This window comes from Mustelus asterias, chromosome 2, assembly GCF_964213995.1.
Source record: "Mustelus asterias chromosome 2, sMusAst1.hap1.1, whole genome shotgun sequence".
Classification (NCBI taxonomy): domain Eukaryota; kingdom Metazoa; phylum Chordata; class Chondrichthyes; order Carcharhiniformes; family Triakidae; genus Mustelus; species Mustelus asterias.
The window spans coordinates 128598613-128617208 of NC_135802.1; the positions used below are offsets into that span (position 1 = coordinate 128598613).

At 43.9% G+C, this 18596-nt stretch overlaps 1 protein-coding gene across 1 annotated transcript; it reads right to left on the reverse strand.

Moving 5' to 3' along the window:
• Positions 1–876: 876 nt before the first annotated feature.
• mylipa (myosin regulatory light chain interacting protein a) lies at positions 877–14832 on the reverse strand. The gene is made up of 7 exons (XM_078241429.1): positions 14068–14832; positions 12888–13078; positions 4125–4310; positions 3610–3807; positions 3176–3340; positions 2251–2668; positions 877–2079 (listed from the first exon to the last, which is right to left on the reverse strand). Exons 1-7 carry the CDS (start codon positions 14152–14154, stop codon positions 1990–1992), a joined length of 1335 nt encoding a protein of 444 aa, XP_078097555.1. The 5' UTR covers positions 14155–14832; the 3' UTR covers positions 877–1989.
• Positions 14833–18596: the final 3764 nt, after the last annotated feature.

The following is an 18596-nucleotide window of genomic DNA, read 5'->3' on the forward strand; positions in this document are numbered from 1 at the left end:
CAGGAAATCAAGCATGGACTTCATGAACAGCACAAAGTCTCTCACCATCAGGTTTATTTGGAATCATGAGCTTTTGGAGCACTACTCCATCAGGTGAGTAGCCACTCACCTGATGATGGAGCAGTGCTCCAAAAGCTCATGATTCCAAATAAACCTGCTGGACTTTAACCTGGGTGTTGAGACTTCTTGCTGTGCTCACCCCAATCCAATGCTGTCATCTTCACTTCATGAACAGCACCAGGGACCCAGGTTCAATTCCCTGCTTGGGTCCCCGTCTGTGCAGGTTTCCTCAAGGTGCTCCGGTTTGCTCCCACAACCCGAAAGACATGCTGGTTAGGTGCATTGGCCATTTTAAATTCTCCCTCAGTGTACCCAACAGGCACTGGAGTGTGGCAACTAGGGGACATCATTGCAGTGTTAAATGTAAGCCTACTTGTGACAGTAATAAAACTTTAAAGATGCAGCGGTGGGACATAACCAAGAGCATATCTGATCCATTCCAACTGCCAGAGGATAAAATCATTTCTTTTAGCTGGAAGTATCAGAACTCCAGTGGTGATATGTTTGGGGGGGGGTGTGTGTGTGTGTGTGTGTGTGATGGTGAGGTCAACAAGTTAGAATCGTGTTTAATCCTTCTGGACGGAGAGAAAGGAGGGAAGGAATGCATCTTCCAGGGTACATACAGAAAGAAATGTATTTCATGGTCCTGGAAAACATCCAAGACCTTCCAGGGGTATGGCAGTGTAACCAAACAATACTAAGTATTCATTATAGAGTAAAAAGCAGTACTAGCTACAGGATGGAGGACAAAGAAAAAGCACCTATCTGGGAAACTTTGCTGCAAAATAGAAACATTTTGTAGTCTGCAATATATTTCATAATTCTTACAAAACTTTTATTAACACATTTTAAAAGGAATATAAAAGTCAAGTTAAATCTAGCTTAGACAATGTTTTGCTTCAAATGGAAATAAACCTCATTTTATACAAAGTGAAAAAATAGATGCCCCTTTGAGCAAGGGGCTATGTGCTAACATGACAGTCAACAATATATATGCTTTTAAAAGTCTGACAAACATCTGTGCAAAGAACCTGATCTGTACATAAACAGATGGAGTCTATCATTGCTGCTACATTAAGGCAACCCTATGAACAATACATTTTGGAAATTCCTCAATAAAGTGACACTGTAGTTTATTCCTAGCCTCAAAAACAGCCAGAATTGCACAAAAATTGGTCTTCTAGCAAGTCTTTGCATTTGAAAGATTCTACCGACCATACATTTCGGGTGGAAAAACCTCACTGACCAAGCTGGGTTTTAAACAATTCCTTGCATTCACTCTGTCATGTCTAGGAGGGAGGGAGATTCTGCATATTGTAGAATTAAGTATTCTGCAGTGGATAAAAGATCAGAATTTCAAAATCCTGGTTTAAAATTCTGTATTTTCCACCCTGCAATTGGTTTCAGAAATGATGAATAAAGCTATCACACACCAAATAATTCTGCTCCATTGCACCAATGTTAATGTCAATTACAAAAACCAAAATCTTTTAAAAAAAGCTTATTTTTCTTTTAAAAAGCACATCAAAACAATAGAATTAAAAAGTTCTAATACTATGGGTGAATAATTCAAGAAATAAGACAATATCCAGGTAAAGGGATTGTTCAGGCAGTGTCACCACATCTCCACTATAAGCTTCTGGTAGAAAATGCTACAGTACAATTTTCAGATCAACTGATAGACCTCAGTAATTGGTCTTGAATTTGGCCAGTCTTTTAATACCATCCGTGAAAGAAGTTTCTCAGAATCTTCAGCATTTTGTAACAGTCCTGCCAAAACATCCATAATCTGTCGAGAGGAGAACAGAAAGAGGTCTAAAACAAGCGGCCGTGTTTGCAATAGGACAAACATGGAGTGTTTTCTGGTTCCTTCTGTAGTGTGGGTCAATTATGAATCTTATCCAGTCAGAAGTGCTGACACTCGATTGTTCAAATTACAGTCAGATTGAGTAAACTGGCACACGTGGGCAGGAATACGTGCTGAATGTGATCGATTTCAGAGCGACAAACTGGACATGCCTGAAAAAAATTAAACAATTATTCAACTAAGACTAATCACAAAATCTAAGTTTGAGATCTGTTGGAGTAAAATTAAGTACAAAATCTTGCAGTGACACAAGATGCAAAAATCCCTAGGGAAAGTTAGTTCAGGTGTCAGAAAGTTGTTAAAATGGTCCAAAATAATCTTACCTGTAGCTGATTAGCACAAGAATTGCAGCAAACCATGTGGCCACAGGGGCAGAAGGCTGTATTAATCTCCTCACCACAACAGACCATGCACAATAATGCTTCTTTAAGTTTGCGAAGCTTTTCTTGGAGCACCTGACTCTGTTGGCAGCTCAGCCCTTCACAACTATTACAGTTCAATTCATGCTCTGAAGATTTAAGTGGAGAGTTCTGGCCATCTTGATTGTGTGGAACAAAGTCTACAATGCCAGCATTATACAAAGCTCTTCGTGTGTGGTCATAAACCTCCTTGGAAGTACGCTTGATGTCAAAAACGTATTTTTTACCCAGATTGATGTTTTCATTGAAAAACAAAGAAGCAAGGTGGCCCTTGAAGTCTCTACTGTATTGCATCATGACGGTATTGGTGACAGTATCACACCTGAAAAGGATATTAATTAGTTAAATTCAAATGGCAAAAATCATATTTAAAATGCAATCTGAAAATCTATACTCCATTCGGAGTCTGCAAGAGCAGGTCTTAAAGGTGGGTGTTTAGCAAGGCCAGCATTTATTGCTCATCCTATATTACCCTTCAGGTGGCAGTGCTCTGCCTTCTGAACCACTGCAGTGTTTACAGAGGGGCTTGCAAGGCCATCTCAGAGAGCAGTGAAGAGGTCAACCACATTTCTGTGGTCTGGACTCACATTTAGGCCAGGTAAAAACAGTAGATTTAATTTCCCTCAGTTAGGTGAGCTGCTGCTATAAACAGTTAGACAAAACAAAATTTAAAAAAAAAGACTGCCTGAACTTCAAATCAAATACATGAGAACAATGCGCACACCTCAACATTTCAGCTTCCCAACAAAGTAAATCCCATGGCAGAAAACAGTGCATAGATAATGTTGCAAGGCAACATTAAATGAAAAGATCGATCAAATTGCAGTACCTGTAAAATGCATGGGTTTCAGTTATCGCACGATAAAGGGCACTTGCTGCTCTGGTACTAATCAGCTTTAACATTAGTACGATGCTGCTACTAGATTCCTTAGTGATGGTAAGGTACACATTTTTTGCAGATTGGGTGGCCATCTGGATTATCGGGTATGAAATCCTGCAAGGTAATTCAGAAAAGATATTAACATTGATCTTTTCCTATACAAATATAGATTTCTAGATCCATAATAGTTAGCACTAAGTGGAGGAAAAAGAGGAATAGATTTTAGCTGTTACATGCTTCAAAAAAAAAAAAGTGCTCTCAAAGCTGGCATAACTTTTACATTTATTATCCAGCAGCCAAATTAAAGAGGTTTGAAGCGTACAACAAAACAACCCTTAGATTGACAGTGAAAAGGACAAATCTCAGCAGTTAATGCCATTTACCTGTTAATTAGATTTAAGTTCTCTTTGCAAACAGATATTCCATCAGGCCCTATGCCAATCATCAGCTTCTGTCCATCACCATCTTTTACTGAATGCCACTCCACACCATAGTGCTCCAGTGTGCAAGCAATCTGTAGAACGCGATACTCAGTTGTACATTGGCTCATTCCTTCTAATCCCTTGTGGCTTGCAACAATACTGTTGAAACAGAAAAGTAGAGTTTGTATTGCCTGGTCAAGTTTGTGGAGAAGGGACAGGGACAAAGTGAAGTCATTTCTCACTTCCTACGGAAGATGACAATATTGTTTTTTTTAACCATTCTTTCCAAAAGATGTGGTCAAGCTCTGTTGTTAAAATGATTAAGTGGACTTTGGACTTTAAAAAAAGTACAGAGACTCAATAGAATGTAAAATACTACAAGCTCAAGAACTTAGTAATTTAAGGATTCTCTCGAGTTGGTCCAAGATGAAGACAGTCAGAAGGAAGGCTTTTGTAACTTCATGCATGCCATTTACCTGTTCAAAATGGTGGTGTTTAGTTCATTTGTACAGAGATCTTCATAAGAATACTTGGCAGTGTTTTGATTGTAGTCTCCAAACTCCACTTGTGCTAGAAGTACACTCAAGTCCACAGCTTGCTCTGGTGAACAACGTAGACGCCCACTTAGCAGGTCATCCCGGACATGCAGGAAAAACTGGTGCCTAGGGTTTCAAGGGGAAATTTGAACAAGCTCATTTTATAAATATTGATTTATAACATACAATACTTCTACAGTTACCATGTAAGCAGATGCAGCAGCAATGATCATGAATAGCAATAAATGACAAGTGTTTGGGGCATTTGTTCCGAGATAGAGAACCATTGTATTGCATGATCATCTGGGACACGGGGCTGAACTTCAAAGATGGGAGCTCTAATAAAAGTACCACAGATAATTTTTTTAAATCAAAAATAGCTTCCTCCATGAAGTAAATACCAGTCAGTAATTCTCATTGAACCTTTAGCCAAAACTGTATATCCATTTGAGATTTAGGATTTAGCAAAAAAAAATAGACAGGGCAAAATAATGGATTAAAATCAGCTGCTACTGTCAACTGGATCACAAGTAAACAATTGGTTTCATTCACTGTACACTTGCAGTGCAGCAAGTTCCCACATTTAGGGGAACTTAACAGTAATGACTTCTTTAAATCAAGTCTACTTGTGCGAAATGCAGTCACTGGCACAAATATCATAAATTAGAGCTGATCTGCCAAGGTCTGTTCAGATAGATAAGCAAGTTCTGCTGTTTCGTGATAAACCTGTCAGAAATCGATTGACCATATGTTGCATAGCAGTTTTGAAACCCAAGCAATTACAAGTGAAATGCCATCTAGTTGATGTATCCCCTCCCCATCACCGTAAGTAAAAAACAATGCACTAACGACTGTATACGAGATTCAAATAACTTCTAGATAAAAATATTGGCCACCAGATTGTGGGTGGTGGCATTTGGCAGAGTTTTGTTCCATTTCCTCATGGAATCTGGAATTTCCCTTGTTAAGCAAGAACTGAAACAAAATTTCTATTTGAACCACTCTCATTCCAATAACAGTACATAGCAAGAGGGGCAGTCTGCAAGCAGAGGGACAGGCTGCTCACAATGCTTTGAAGTTCAGTAAAGTAACACTTTGCAACAAGGATAGCAATATAAAGGCACTGCTACAAATGTCACAATTCTAGAGGGCAAAGGGGAAGAGGAGCGCTTAAGGGTACGAACACCAGCAAAATGAAACAAGAGGATTGAGATAAGTCAGCATGACCTTTGGGCAGGGATAAAAAACCCATTCTCAGAAAAAGATGGAGCTTTTAGGCTAGCCTCCGGGGAAATTCAACAACAATTTTGGATATTCTTACAAATTCAAATCTTGACAACAAACAGTTAACAAAATGCTCAAAAAAAAATCCCAAAAGAAAGTAGTCAAAATCTGTTGAAAGTGAATAGTGCAACATGTGCGGAGGTTGATTACCTCATTTAGCCAGAGGCACCAGAACACCATATTTTGCAAAGGTAACTCTCGGTCAAATGCTAACAGTGTAAACATAAGGTTACTCGAGGGCATGCATCAAATGGGAATAAAAGGAAACAGTTTCAATACCATACAACAGCCTTTCCGTCTCAACTATACAAAGGAAGAACTATACATATTTAAAGCTTAATCACCGTTAACCTATATAAAAACAGCTTGATATGGAGAGAGATAGATTTTGAAACATAAAAATTCTGGAATGCAGTGAATAAACTATGTAGTTTTGTTCAGCAGACTACAATGTCAACATCAGAACAATCCAGTTGTCTGGCCAATTTCCAGTGACACTCCGTGCCTACTCTACAGATTTATACTTTCAGCTTGGATTCTGGAACAAAGACAGCCATGGTCATTGTGGGCCCTTCGAACAGCTGGAAGCTGGGGCATAACTACAACATATGTAAAGTGACCCCACCCCCCATGGTCCTATGCCATGTCTGCAGTTGCTTGCTCACATTTTGTGCAATGTGACTCCATCTCCCCAAATCTGTTTCAGTCCCAGTCAACACAATAAGTTTCCAAATGATTTTAAATATGCTTCTTAAAAAAAACTTTCCAATATATTCTTGGTGGTCCTTACGACCATTTGTATTTGAGCAAACTTGTATTAGACATAGATCAATGATAGCTGGTTATAAAGACCACTCTGCACTTCAATAGCATCACATCTATTTCTCTAACCAACATTTCTTCAAATAACTGATTTCTTTAAAAAACAGTAAGTCAGACATTTGAGCAATTACAAGAATATTTACCTTCCAATAGCAAGTATCTAGATAACTCAAATTACTTGCTCTATTTCAATACGGAGCACGGTTAGCAGGAACATAAAATGGTGTATCAAGTGTTGACTTATAAACCCAAACACAAGCCAAATCACTTAAATGATGGCCAGCAAAACTACAGGACATGCATAAAATGTCTAGCACATTAGCCACATATTTTAGCTGTCAACTGTGGCTCAATGGTTTTTAGGAACTTTAAGGGGCTTGACAGGATAAATGCCAAGGATACGTGCCCTCATGGGACAGTCTAGAGCCAGAGAGAATAATCGAATAAAGGGTGCCAATTTTAAGATCGATACGAGGAGGAACTTCTCCAAAGGTTGTCTCTCTTTGGAACTCCTCGCCAGTGGGGGCAGAGTCATTGTGTATATTTAAGGCCGAGTCAAGATAGATCTTTGATCAGTAATCAATCGAGGGTTACTGGGAAAGGGCAGAAAGTGGATACAAGAAATGTCAGATCAGCTATGATCGACTGAATGGCAGAGTAGGCTCGAGGGGTTGAACAGCTTCCTGTTCCTATTCTTTATGGGCTTGGAAAGTCAAGAGTGGTGGGTTCAAATATCAGTTCAAAGATTTTTCTTTAAATCAAGCACGTGTTAGACAGTGACGTCTACCCTAGGCCCTCTCCTCATGGAGCAAAAAAGTCAGCACTTCTGATGCGAGTACCTCCTAATGTCCATTCCACAACTATCATAGATAGGATCACCTGGCCATCATATTGCCATTTGCAGGACCTTGCTGCGCACAAATGGACTAAACTGGCTGTACAGTGTTATGGGATGTTCAGAGATCATGAAAGGCACTATGTAAAAGAAGTTTCTGGTCCCATCCGCCCCCCCCAAAAGATCATTGCACTAATCTGGCCTGTCACAGAGACATGACTCAAAGTTGTCATCTGCTTTGGAGACCACACAAACAAGACAAGCTGCTCCCATAAGAGGGAACGTTTTAGATAATTTAGCACTTCCTCCCACAGCTAATTCAACAGCACCATGGCGGAAGCCTGTAAGCAAATTTCCTGCATGCCTACTACTTGGGGGAAAGTTGTATGGGGGTGGATGGGCGGTAGAGAAAAGCAGCAATATTGCCTGTAGCAAGTGTATATTTAAAGACAAGGCCGCTTGAAATTAGCATTAAAAGTGAATGCAAAGCTACCAATCACTAAACTAGTCTGACTGCACTGTAGCCTGATACCAACACCGAGTGACTGTCAACCTTAGAACATAGAAAAAATACAGCACAAACAGGCCCTTCGGTCCACAAGTTGCGCCGGTCATGTCCCTACCTACCTAGGCTTATATATAACCCTCAATCCTATTAAGTCCCATGTACTCATCCAGAAGTCTCTTAAAAGACCCAATCGAGTTTGCCTCCACCACCACGGACGGCAGCCGATTCCACTCACCCACCACCCTGAGTGAAAAATTTACCCCTGACATCTCCTCTGTACCTACTCCCCAGCACCTTAAACCTGTGTCCTCTCATAGCAGCCATTTCAGCTCTGGGAAAAAGCCTCCGAGAATCCACCCGATCAATACCTTTCAACATCTTGTACACCTCTATCAGGTCACCTCTCATCCTTAGTCTCTCCAAGGAGAAAACACCGAGCTCCCTCAGCCTATCCTCATAAGGCATGCCAACCAATCCAGGCAACATCCTTGTAAATCTTCTCTGCACCCTTTCAATCATTTCCACATCTCTCCTGTTTGTTAGACAGGTTACCAGTAGTCAACTAGGTCAAAACACCAGAGAACTTGCTTCCCGTTCTTTAAAGCCAGCAACTGGGAATCTTACTCATATTGGAATTGCCTGAACATTTTCCAATTCAATCGTGGAAGAGTTAAAGTTCCAAAGTAAACTATTTAGATTACAGCACAAACATCAAGATATTAAAAAGGCAACTAAGTATTGGAACTACAATTATACAAGTTACCCAAAGAATTAATGTGCAAGCGATTATACAGTATTAGCAATGAAACACAAGTAGACTGCATGATCTTTTACTAGAACCAATTTAAATAGTCAAGTGACAGTGAATCATGTGGTTGATGTTACAAGTGAAGCAAAATAATCTGTGCCAACCCAATTGAGGGGGAGGGAGGATGAGCCAAACTTCTGCCACCCCTTCTCAATGGCAGACACAGACAAAGCATTAAGAACTTGGTATCCAGCATGGAACCCAATTTACATATGCTTCACTTTTGCTCCTTTAAATTACCTACCCAATCGGAAGTGTAATCCTTGCTACCTATAGCTAGATCTTCCACATTTGTGCCTGTGACACAGATGTGTGTTAGGACCATGAATTGAGAATTTAGTTGAAGGGCTCAGCTGGGTCCACAGGATTTTCTATTCATCCATTAAAAATGGAAGGAATGTTTTGCACATCCAATGACCTCTGCTAAAACTCCTGATACACATGAAACTATGTCAGGAACCCAGATTCATAAAAGTTACTGCTGTACTTAACCAAAGCTATTTCAGAGCAGCCATTGAGAACTACAGCAATGTTTGAAATAAGGTAAAACATAGCAATGTGAAGTTAAAGACATGCTCATGTTGTACTATAGTGACTAAAGATAGGCTCTTTTCCCAAACACTCATGTACATCATGATTTGATGTGCAAAAAACTTTTCAGGCCAAGTGCACTTGCTCTGGGGATCCAGGTTCAAATCCCACCACAACGACTGGTGTAATTTGAATTCAAAAAATAATCTGGAATTAAAACAGTCAAATGACCATGTAACTGAATCACTAATGCCCTTTAGAGAAGGAAATCTGCCATTCTTACCTGGTCTGGTGTACAAGCAACTCCAGACCAAAAGTAATATGGTTGACTTAACTGCCCTCTGAAATGGCCAGCAAGCCACTCAGTTGAATAAAAATTACTAAAAAGTCTCAAAGGAATGAAACAAGAGATCACTCAGCATCAAGCTAGGCACTTGAAACAACAAACTCAGCCCTGTTGACTTTGCAAAGTCCTCCTGATTAACATCTGGGGGCTGGTGCCAAAATTGGAGAGCTGTCCCACAAACTAGTTAAACAGCCCGACATTGTATAGTATGATTCTGGGTGCATGCCTACAGCCCAGACACCACCTTCACCATCCCTGCGTATGTCCTGTCCCACTGGCAGGACAGACCCAGAGGTGATGGCAGTGGTTTGAGGTAGCTTCCTAGTAGTCCTCAACACAAGATTCTGCATCCCATGGAATCTCCCAGCATCAGGGTAAACATAGGCAAGGAAACTGATTTCCATGTACTATGCCCCCACCAAGACTCCTCAGCTGATGAGAATCTGTACTCCATGTTGAACACGATTCAGGAAGGGGGTGGAAAGTGCACAGAATGTACACTGAATGGGGCACTTAGTCCATCACCAAGAGTGGCTCAGTAACCACAGACTGAGGCCTAAAGGATATAGCTGCTAGATAGGGTCTGCAGCAGGTCATGGAGGGAACCAACAAGATGGAAAACATACTTGGCCTCAGCCTCACCTGTCACAGATGTATCTGTCTATGACAGCATTGATAGGAGTGACCTCCACAAAAACCCTTGGAGACAAAGTCCCATCTTCACAATACACACCATTGTATTGTGTGGCACAACCACTATACTAAACAGGATAGATTTCAAACAGATTTAGTAATTCAAGGCTGGGCAACCACAGGTTGCTATGGGCCATCTGCAGCAGAACTGTACACAATCTGTAACCTTATGGCCTACATATCCCCCACTCTACCAAGGCAGAGGATTAACCCTAGTTCAAGGTCCAGGAAGGCATGCTAAGGGCAGCACCAGGCACATTTAAAAATGGTGTCAACCTAACGAAACTACAGCATTTGCGTGCCAATAGCAAAAGCAGTAAATAATAGACAGAGCTAAGCGATTTCACAATCAATGGATTAGATCCAAGCTCTGCAGTCCTGCCACACTAGCTTTGAATGGTGGCAAGACAATTAGACAACTCACTGGAGGAGGTTCCACAAATATACCCATCCTCAATGATGGGGCAGCCCAGGACATCAGTGCAAAAGACAAGGCTGAATATTCACCCCAATCTTTAACCAGGAATGATCCCCCTGGGCCTCCTTTGGAGGTCCCTAGCATCACAGATGTTGGTCTTCATCCAATATGATTTCAATATCAGGAAATGGCCGAAGGCACTGGATACTGCAAAGGCTATGGGCCCTGACAATAGTACTAGAGACTTGCGTTCCAGAACTCAAATGCTGACAGTTAGGACAAAGCAGCTCACGTTCACTCCTTCCATCACCAATGCACAGTAGCAGTTGTGCTTGCTATCCACAAGGTGCACTGCAGGAATTCACCAAAGCTCATTACCCCACGGCAACTACCTGAAAGACATGGGAACAGATACATGGGACAGCACCACCCGCAAGTTCTCCCACAAGCCACTCACCATACTGATTTGGAAACATCTTGTGGGTATGCCAAGATCACATGGACTATTGTGGGTCAAGGCAGCTCACCACCACCTTCTCAAGTGCAATTAGGGACAGGAAATAAAATACTGGCCTAGACAGCGAAGCACAAAATCCCCGAACTGAAAATCATGGATTCAAACCCCACCATGACAACTGCTGCAATTTAAGTGATTAATGCCTAGCAAGCACTCAGTTCAATGGCAATCAAGATGGACAACAAATGGCCTTGCCAATGATATGGACATCCCATGAAAAAGAAAGAAAAGGTCAAGCCCAGGTTCTCTTTTCCTTCCTCAGCACAGAGCAAGTTATAGAGCTGTTGCCAAGATGAGCCAATCTCTGCCTTCAACTGATGTCAGAATACTAATACATCCACATCCAAAGTGACGATTATACAAAGACAAAACAGTACGCTCAGCAAACAAATGAGAAAAGGTGAGCTAAGTGGATGAGTCTTCAGTCAGTTTATCACCACCTCTTTCTAGAGGTTTCAACATGAAACCCCAAGTATGTAGATATCAAGTGGAAAATTCATGGGATTGAGGGGACCATAAAAAAATAGGCTGTGAATGCAAGTCAACAGCAAAAAATTCTCAATAAACTAGATTTGACAGTGTATGTAGCCTGCAACATCTCATTCCTATTACATAGTGTTTGAAATTGCAAGAGCAAAGAACTGAGTGTTTTGGCCATTTAGTCAGAACTGAAAAGCTGCAGAGATTGCTCCTAAAGAACGTGGAGGGGTAGCAGAGGGATAAACATAGCTGGATGACAGACAAGTGAGAAGCAGACCATCAGATCTTCTGGCATAAGTTGCTACAAGCAGCAACGCAGGCAACTTGTAAAAATCATAGTGCTCATTACAGCACAAATCAAGCAACAACATGTACAGATGTTACGTTTGTAGTTGCAAACACCTTATGAAGCTGTAGCCCAGATTTGTTTTTAGTATCACATCTTTGACTGATGCAAATAAAACCCTATTCGGACAGCACCATCTTGGTCCATTGCGACTTATTGATAGAATGCACAAGATTAAAATGAGAGTCAGATCATGGAGGAATTTTCATTAAAAACTTCAATTCTAAAAGCCTTTTTAAAAAACTGCAGCAGTTATTGCTTGCCTCAATACTCAAGTCACAATTTATAATACGAGGCAGCATTTGATGTGGCTTTTACAGGTGTGACAAAACATGGTAGGACCCTAGTTGTACCAAAACCCGAGTTAAGGAAGGGGGCATCTTTCTCCTACATAATGCTTAAATCATCCTAGAGAGAACAAAGGATACACTTTTCTGCATTAGGTTAACAAAATGTCCCAATGCAATTGGCAATTTGAAGCTCTGTACATCAAAAGTAATCCAAACAGGCTTTAAGAATTGGACACCCACTTCTATCTGGTTTTAATTCCTGCATTACTACAAAACCACACTCTTGGAAGCCATTTTAAGTTTTCACGCTTATTGACTGCGATCCTTATTTCAAGGAAGCCAAATGTCCAAAAAAAAAATCACTTTTGAAGTGCACAGGTACAAACTCTTCACTCCAATAGAATTTCTTTCAAAGCATTTATTATTGGAACAACAGAGGTAGATATTAGAACGAGAGCTCCGTCAGTCATGTCAACAAACGCAGACAGACCCTCGAAAACGGACTGGAACAAACAGAAGTGCAGAAATACATCCACTGAACTGAAATGTAAGTGAGCGTAAAGAAGTTTCGACATCGGCGCATAACGGGGTCGGGGACACTAGGACCCAGTAGTTGTGTCTGGTTGAAGTGAAAGCGCTGGTTTCTGCCACAATGACCTGTAATAACACTCCCAATGTCGGGGTTACTATCGGTCAACTGTAAATAAAACGACAAGTTATGGCAAGGAACCACCAAGTTACTGCAACCGTTAGACTTTGAACGCCAAGCAAAAAAAAAGTTCCACTCGGACTTGCACTTGTGAAAGTGGGTTTTTAATTACACACCTGGTTTGTTCCTGAAGTAAGAGATGAGGCTCCACGAAAAATTTGACTCGGAGCTTGAATCTGTAAGGAGGCATCCCTTCGATCTGCTGGGAGATTCGGTTCCTCAAGTTCAGCCAAAGAGTCTCCCCTTTGTTCGCCGAGTATTGCAGACCCAGATAGTCATCCTCTATAATCCCCAGCCTGTGACAGACCTGAGTAAGGAGGAGGAGAGACCCTTAAAACTAAACAAATCACTGAGCCACCCCAGCTCGCACAGAACCGAATCCCCCAAAACACACACACACTTCACCCACACAAAAAACACACACACCTTCAACCAGCTTAAAACAGATCCCCTCTCCCCCCCCAAACACCAGACCCCCCCATTTCCCCCAAATACACAGACCCTCCCCCACAAAAAACACACACCTTCAACCAGCTTAAAACAGATCCCCTCTCCCCCCCCAAACACCAGACCCCCCCATTTCCCCCAAATACACAGACCCTCCCCCACAAAAAACACACACACCCTTCACCCACACAAAAAACACACACACCTTCACCCACACAAAAAACACACACCTTCAACCAGCTTAAAACAGATCCCCTCTCCCCCCCCAAACACCAGACCCCCCCATTTCCCCCAAATACACAGGCCCTCCCCCACAAAACACACACACACCCTTCACCCACACAAAAAACACACACCATCAACCAGCTTAAAACAGATCCCCTCTCCCCCTCAAAAAAAACACCAGACCCCCCCATTTCCCCCAAATACACAGACCCCTCCCCCACAAAAAAAGCACATGCTTCCAACCAGCTAAACAAAAACACACCCCCCCAAAAAAATAAAAATCAAACACACATCCCCCCACTTCTCCCCCCCCCCCCCAAAAAAAAACCCCCAGAAACTCCATGAAGACTGTGGGCAAAGGGAACAAGGCGCTTCAATCAGAGTTAGATCCAGGCTGAAATCTCCACGCTGTAAAAACACCAACAGGAAGTTCTCAGGCCACAATCTCACCCACTATCGCAATTAAATGGACAGAACAGGCGGATGGGCCAAACGGCCGACTCCTGCTCCGGTTTCACTGAGTAAACCCGGGGCGGCTGCACAAGCGGAGACACTGCGGTCCTCAGCCCGCTCCCCCCGGGCCCTCAGCCCGCTCTCCCCCGCTCTCCCCCCCGGGCCCCTCACCTGGTTCAGGCAGTCCTCGCCATTTGCTTTCGGATCCACCTCCACCTCCATCACCACCGAGTCGGGCCTTGTCACGTAGCACAGCATGGCGGGGGCTGAGCTGCCGGGCTAGCGGATCACTGACTGCCCGCCGCCGCCCTCCCTCTGCCCGGGGCAGGCGCTGCTGACGTGCCGGTACCGAGGCCCGGCAGCCAATATCCGCTCCCGGGCCAGTCCCCCTCTCCCGCTGTTGTTAGCAGAGCCTCGGCCCCTCTCACACCCTCCCCAGCGGTGGGCAATATCCGGCTCCGAGCCCGTCCCCGATTCCTGGTCCTATCCGCCCCGGTGTGTCCCGGGTCCTAGCTCCGCTCCCTCTCCCGGTGAGTCCCGGGTCCTAGCTCCGCTCCCTCTCCCGGTGTATCCCGGGTCCTAGCTCCGTTCCCTCTCCCGACGTGTCCCGGGTCCTAGCTCCGCTCCCTCTCCCGATGTGTCCCGGGTCCTAGCTCCGCTCCCTCTCCCGATGTGTCCCGGGTCCTAGCTCCGCTCCCTCTCCCGGTGTGTCCCGGGTCCTAGCTCCGCTCCCTCTCCCGGTGTGTCCCGGGTCCTAGCTCCGCTCCCTCTCCCGGTGTGTCCCGGGTCCTAGCTCCGCTCCCTCTCCTGGTAATGCCTCTACTTCTCTCGGCTCCTTCCACTAATACCGAGCCCTGACGTCAGCCACACACCGGAGAACCAATCAGAGCAGGGTCTTGCCCCATCCATCCTGACCAATAGGAAACCGGGAAACCTGCGCGAGATTGGTAATCTGGAGGAGAAATGGAAAAAAGATCACCAGCTCCCTCAGTGGGATCCCTATCAGTGAGATCACTAGATCTCAGCGGAATCTCTATTTGATTTGATTTGATTTATTATTGTCACATGTATTGCAGTGAAAAGTATTGTTTCTTGCGCGCTATACAGACAAAGCATACCATTCATAGAGAAGGAAAGGAGAGAGTGCAGAATGTAGTGTTACACTTATAGCTAGGGTGTAGAGAAAGATCAACTTAATGCAAGGTAGGTCCATTCAAAAGTCTGACGGCAGTAGGGAAGAAGCTGTTCTTGAGTCGGTTGGTACGTGACCTCAGACTTTTGTATCTTTTTCCAGATGGAAGAAGGTGGAAGAGAGAATGTCCAAGGTGCGTGGGGTCCTTAATTATGCTGGCTGCATTTCCAAGGCAGCGGAAAGTGTAGACAGAGTCAGTGGATGGGAGGCTGGTTTGCATGATGGACTGGGTTTCATTCACGACCCTTTGCAGTTTCTTGCAGTCTTGTGCAGAGCAGGAGCCATACCAAGCTGTGATACAACCAGAAAGAATGCTTTCTATGGTGCATCTGTAAAAGCTGGTGAGAGTCATAGTTGACATGTCAAATTTCCTTAGTCTTCTGAGAAAGTAGAGGCATTGGTGGGCTTTCTTAACCATAGTGTCGGCAGGGGGGGGACTAGGACAGGTTGTTGGTGATCTGGACACCTAAAAACTTGAATCTCTCAACCATTTCTACTTCGTCCCCATTGATGTAGACAGGGGCATGTTCTCCATTATGCTTCCTGAAGTCAATGACTATCTCCTTCATTTTATTGACATTCAGGGAGAGATTATTGTCGTCGCACCAGTTCACCAAATTCTCTATCTCTTTCCTGAGATCTGACCCAATACGGTGGTATCATCAGCAAACTTGAAAATTGAGTTGGAGGGGAATTTGGCCACATAGTCATAGGTGTATAAGGAGTATAGTAGGAGGCTGAGGACACAGCCTTATGGCGCACAGGTGTCAAGGATAATCATGGAGGACGTATTGTTGCCTATCCTTACTGATTGCGATCTGTGAGTTAGGAAATTCAGGATCCAGTCGCATAGGGAGGAACCGAGCCCCAGGCCACGGAGTTTGGAGATGAGCTTCATAGAAATCATAAATAGAAGAATCATAGAAACCCTACAGTGCAGAAAGAGGCCATTTGGCCCATCGAGTCTGCACCGACCACAATCCCATCCAGGCCCTACCCCCATATCCCTACATATTTTACCCGCTAATCCCTCTAATCTACGCATCTCAAGACACTATGGGGCAATTTTAGCATGGCCAATCAACCTAACCCGCACATCTTTGGACTGTGGGAGGAAACCGGAGCACCCGGAGGAAACCCACGCAGACACGAGGAGATTGTGCAAACTCCACACAGACAGTGACCCAAGCCGGGAATCAAACCCAGGTCCCTGGAGCTGTGAAGCAGCAGTGCTAACCACTGTGCTACCGTGCCGCCCAGGAATAATGGTGTTGAAGGCTGAGCTGTAGTCAATAAATAGGAGTCTGACATAGGTGTCTGTGTTATCGAGGTGTTCCAGGGTTGAGTGCAGGGCCAGGGAGTTGGCGTCTGCTGTGGACCTGTTGCGGTGGTAGGCGAACTGTAATGGATTCAGGCAGAGCGGGAGCCTGGAATTGATTCGTGCCACGATTAACCTTTCGAAGCACTTCATAATGATGGATGTCAGAGCCACCGGATGATAGTCATTAAGGCGCGCTGCTTGGCTTTTCTTTGGTACCGGGATGATGGTCGTCTTTTTGAAGCAGATAGGGACCTCAGATTGATGTAAAGAGAGATTCAAGATGTCCGTGAATACCCCTGCCAGCTGATTCGCACAGGTTCTGAGTGCTCATCCGGGTACCCCATCGCTTTCTGTGGGTTGACCTTCGAGAAGGCTGCTCTGACATCTGCAACGGTGACCTCAGATACAGGTTCGTCCGAGGCTTCTGGGGTGGAGGGCATGTTCTCGCTGACCTCTCGCTCAAAACGGACATAGAATGCGTTGAGCTCATCAGGGAGGGGTGCGTTGGTGCTGGTGATTTTACATGCCTTCATCTTGTAGCCTGTTATGTTTTGCAGACCTTCCCACAATTAGCGGGGATTTCACTACTATCTGTGAGATCACCAGATCTCAGTGGTATCCCTATCAATGAGATCACCAGCTCCCTCAGCAGGATTTCTATCGGTGGGATGTCTATCAGTGAGATCACCAAATTCCTCAACGGGTTCTCTATCAGCGAGATCACCAGATCCCACCGTGATCCCTATAAGTAAGACCAACAGATCTCAGCAGGATCTCTTTCAGTGAGATCACCAGCTCCCTCTGCGGGATCTCTTATCAGTGAGATCACCAGCTCCCTCCGGGGGATCTCTGATCAGTATCCTTACAAATAGCCATTTTGCAGGAATATATCTCTGACAGTGGAAGTCATAGAATCCCTACAGTGCAGAAGGAGGCCATTGGACCCATGAGCTTGCACCGACAACAATCCCACCCAGACCCTATCCCCGTAACACCATGTATTTACCATGCTAATCCCCCTAACACTAAGGGGAAACTTAGCATGGCCAATCAACGTAACCTGCACATCTTTGGGGTCAGTCAAGTTAACAAGTCCGCAACTGAAAAGAGAACTGGGAAGCTTCACCACGAAACTATATAGCACTGGATTGTCTTCTGAAGCCAACTCTACTGTAATCTTGATACAACGGCCATAGTGCTCAATCCTTTACTCCTCATGAGTCAAGGACTGTTCAATATACCTTTTTAATATTTATTTACTTTGCAATAGCCCCTGGCAAGGTCTCCCCAGTCTTGTGTTGGATGTACCTGGTACAGGTGGTGGGATGGACAGGATCTTGTTACCCCAGCTCGTCCTCCCCAAAGAACAAAAAGCCTCCAGGTAACACTACACTGCTGGTGGGAAGATATTGCAGAGGAGGATAATGTCAGGAGCTGATCTCCAGGTCATGGCTGCAATGATAGAAAAAAGATCGATAACCGCACAAGCATGACAAAGACAAGAATACTGTTTTCACTTTCTGCTCAGAATTCTATCACATTCAGTCTCAGTATTCATAGTGCTTCTCTGGTCTACAATCTTCCTTCAGTTCATATATCACATGACACTATCTAGGCTGCTAGAACCTGTAATATTGCCTTGTGGAGCTGAAAAGAAGCAGACGGCCATTTTCCATCTGGAAGGCAGCAGCAGAGAAGATTCTGTCAAGATTTTTGAACACCTGGCTCCCCTCACTGTTTTCTACTGGAAAATTTGTACCAGTGCCTACAGAACTAATTCATCTCTGTGTGCCTGTCCCATTGTGGAAGCCATCGCTAATGGAAAAGTGGATTTCCCCGCATCAGTCTTCAACCTGCTGACTTCGGTGAAAGAACACATCATTAGAGTTTGATTCTAGACTCATGTGAAACAATAATTCTTCCTTTGCCTGTGGTCCACCCCCTCCCTGCATTTTTAGTAGGTGTAAAGTACACTAACCTTCTGATTTTACCCCTACCTCAAGTTTACTGTGTGGCTATTACTGGAGGATTGTATCACTGAAGGGTTGGGGAATATACTTCATTTCAGGAGAAGGAATTTAACCTCCCTGAAAATGCACTGTTACTTATCAGGGGGAAATCAAAAGTCAAACACTTGTCTCTTTACAGACGGGGAGTGAGAGGAGAAATCAGGGCCGTTTAAATTAA

Bases quoted from the DNA above. Each gene is read 5' to 3' on its own strand.
- mylipa (XM_078241429.1), bottom strand. From the start codon at position 14,154: ATGCTGTGCTACGTGACAAGGCCCGACTCGGTGGTGATGGAGGTGGAG. The intron at 13,079-14,067 runs GTGAGGGGCCCG...CTCCTTACTCAG, and splicing joins GCGAGGACTGCCTGAACCAG to GTCTGTCACAGGCTGGGGAT. The intron at 2,080-2,250 runs GTAAGATTATTT...AATTTTTTTCAG, and splicing joins CTTGTGCTAATCAGCTACAG to GCATGTCCAGTTTGTCGCTC.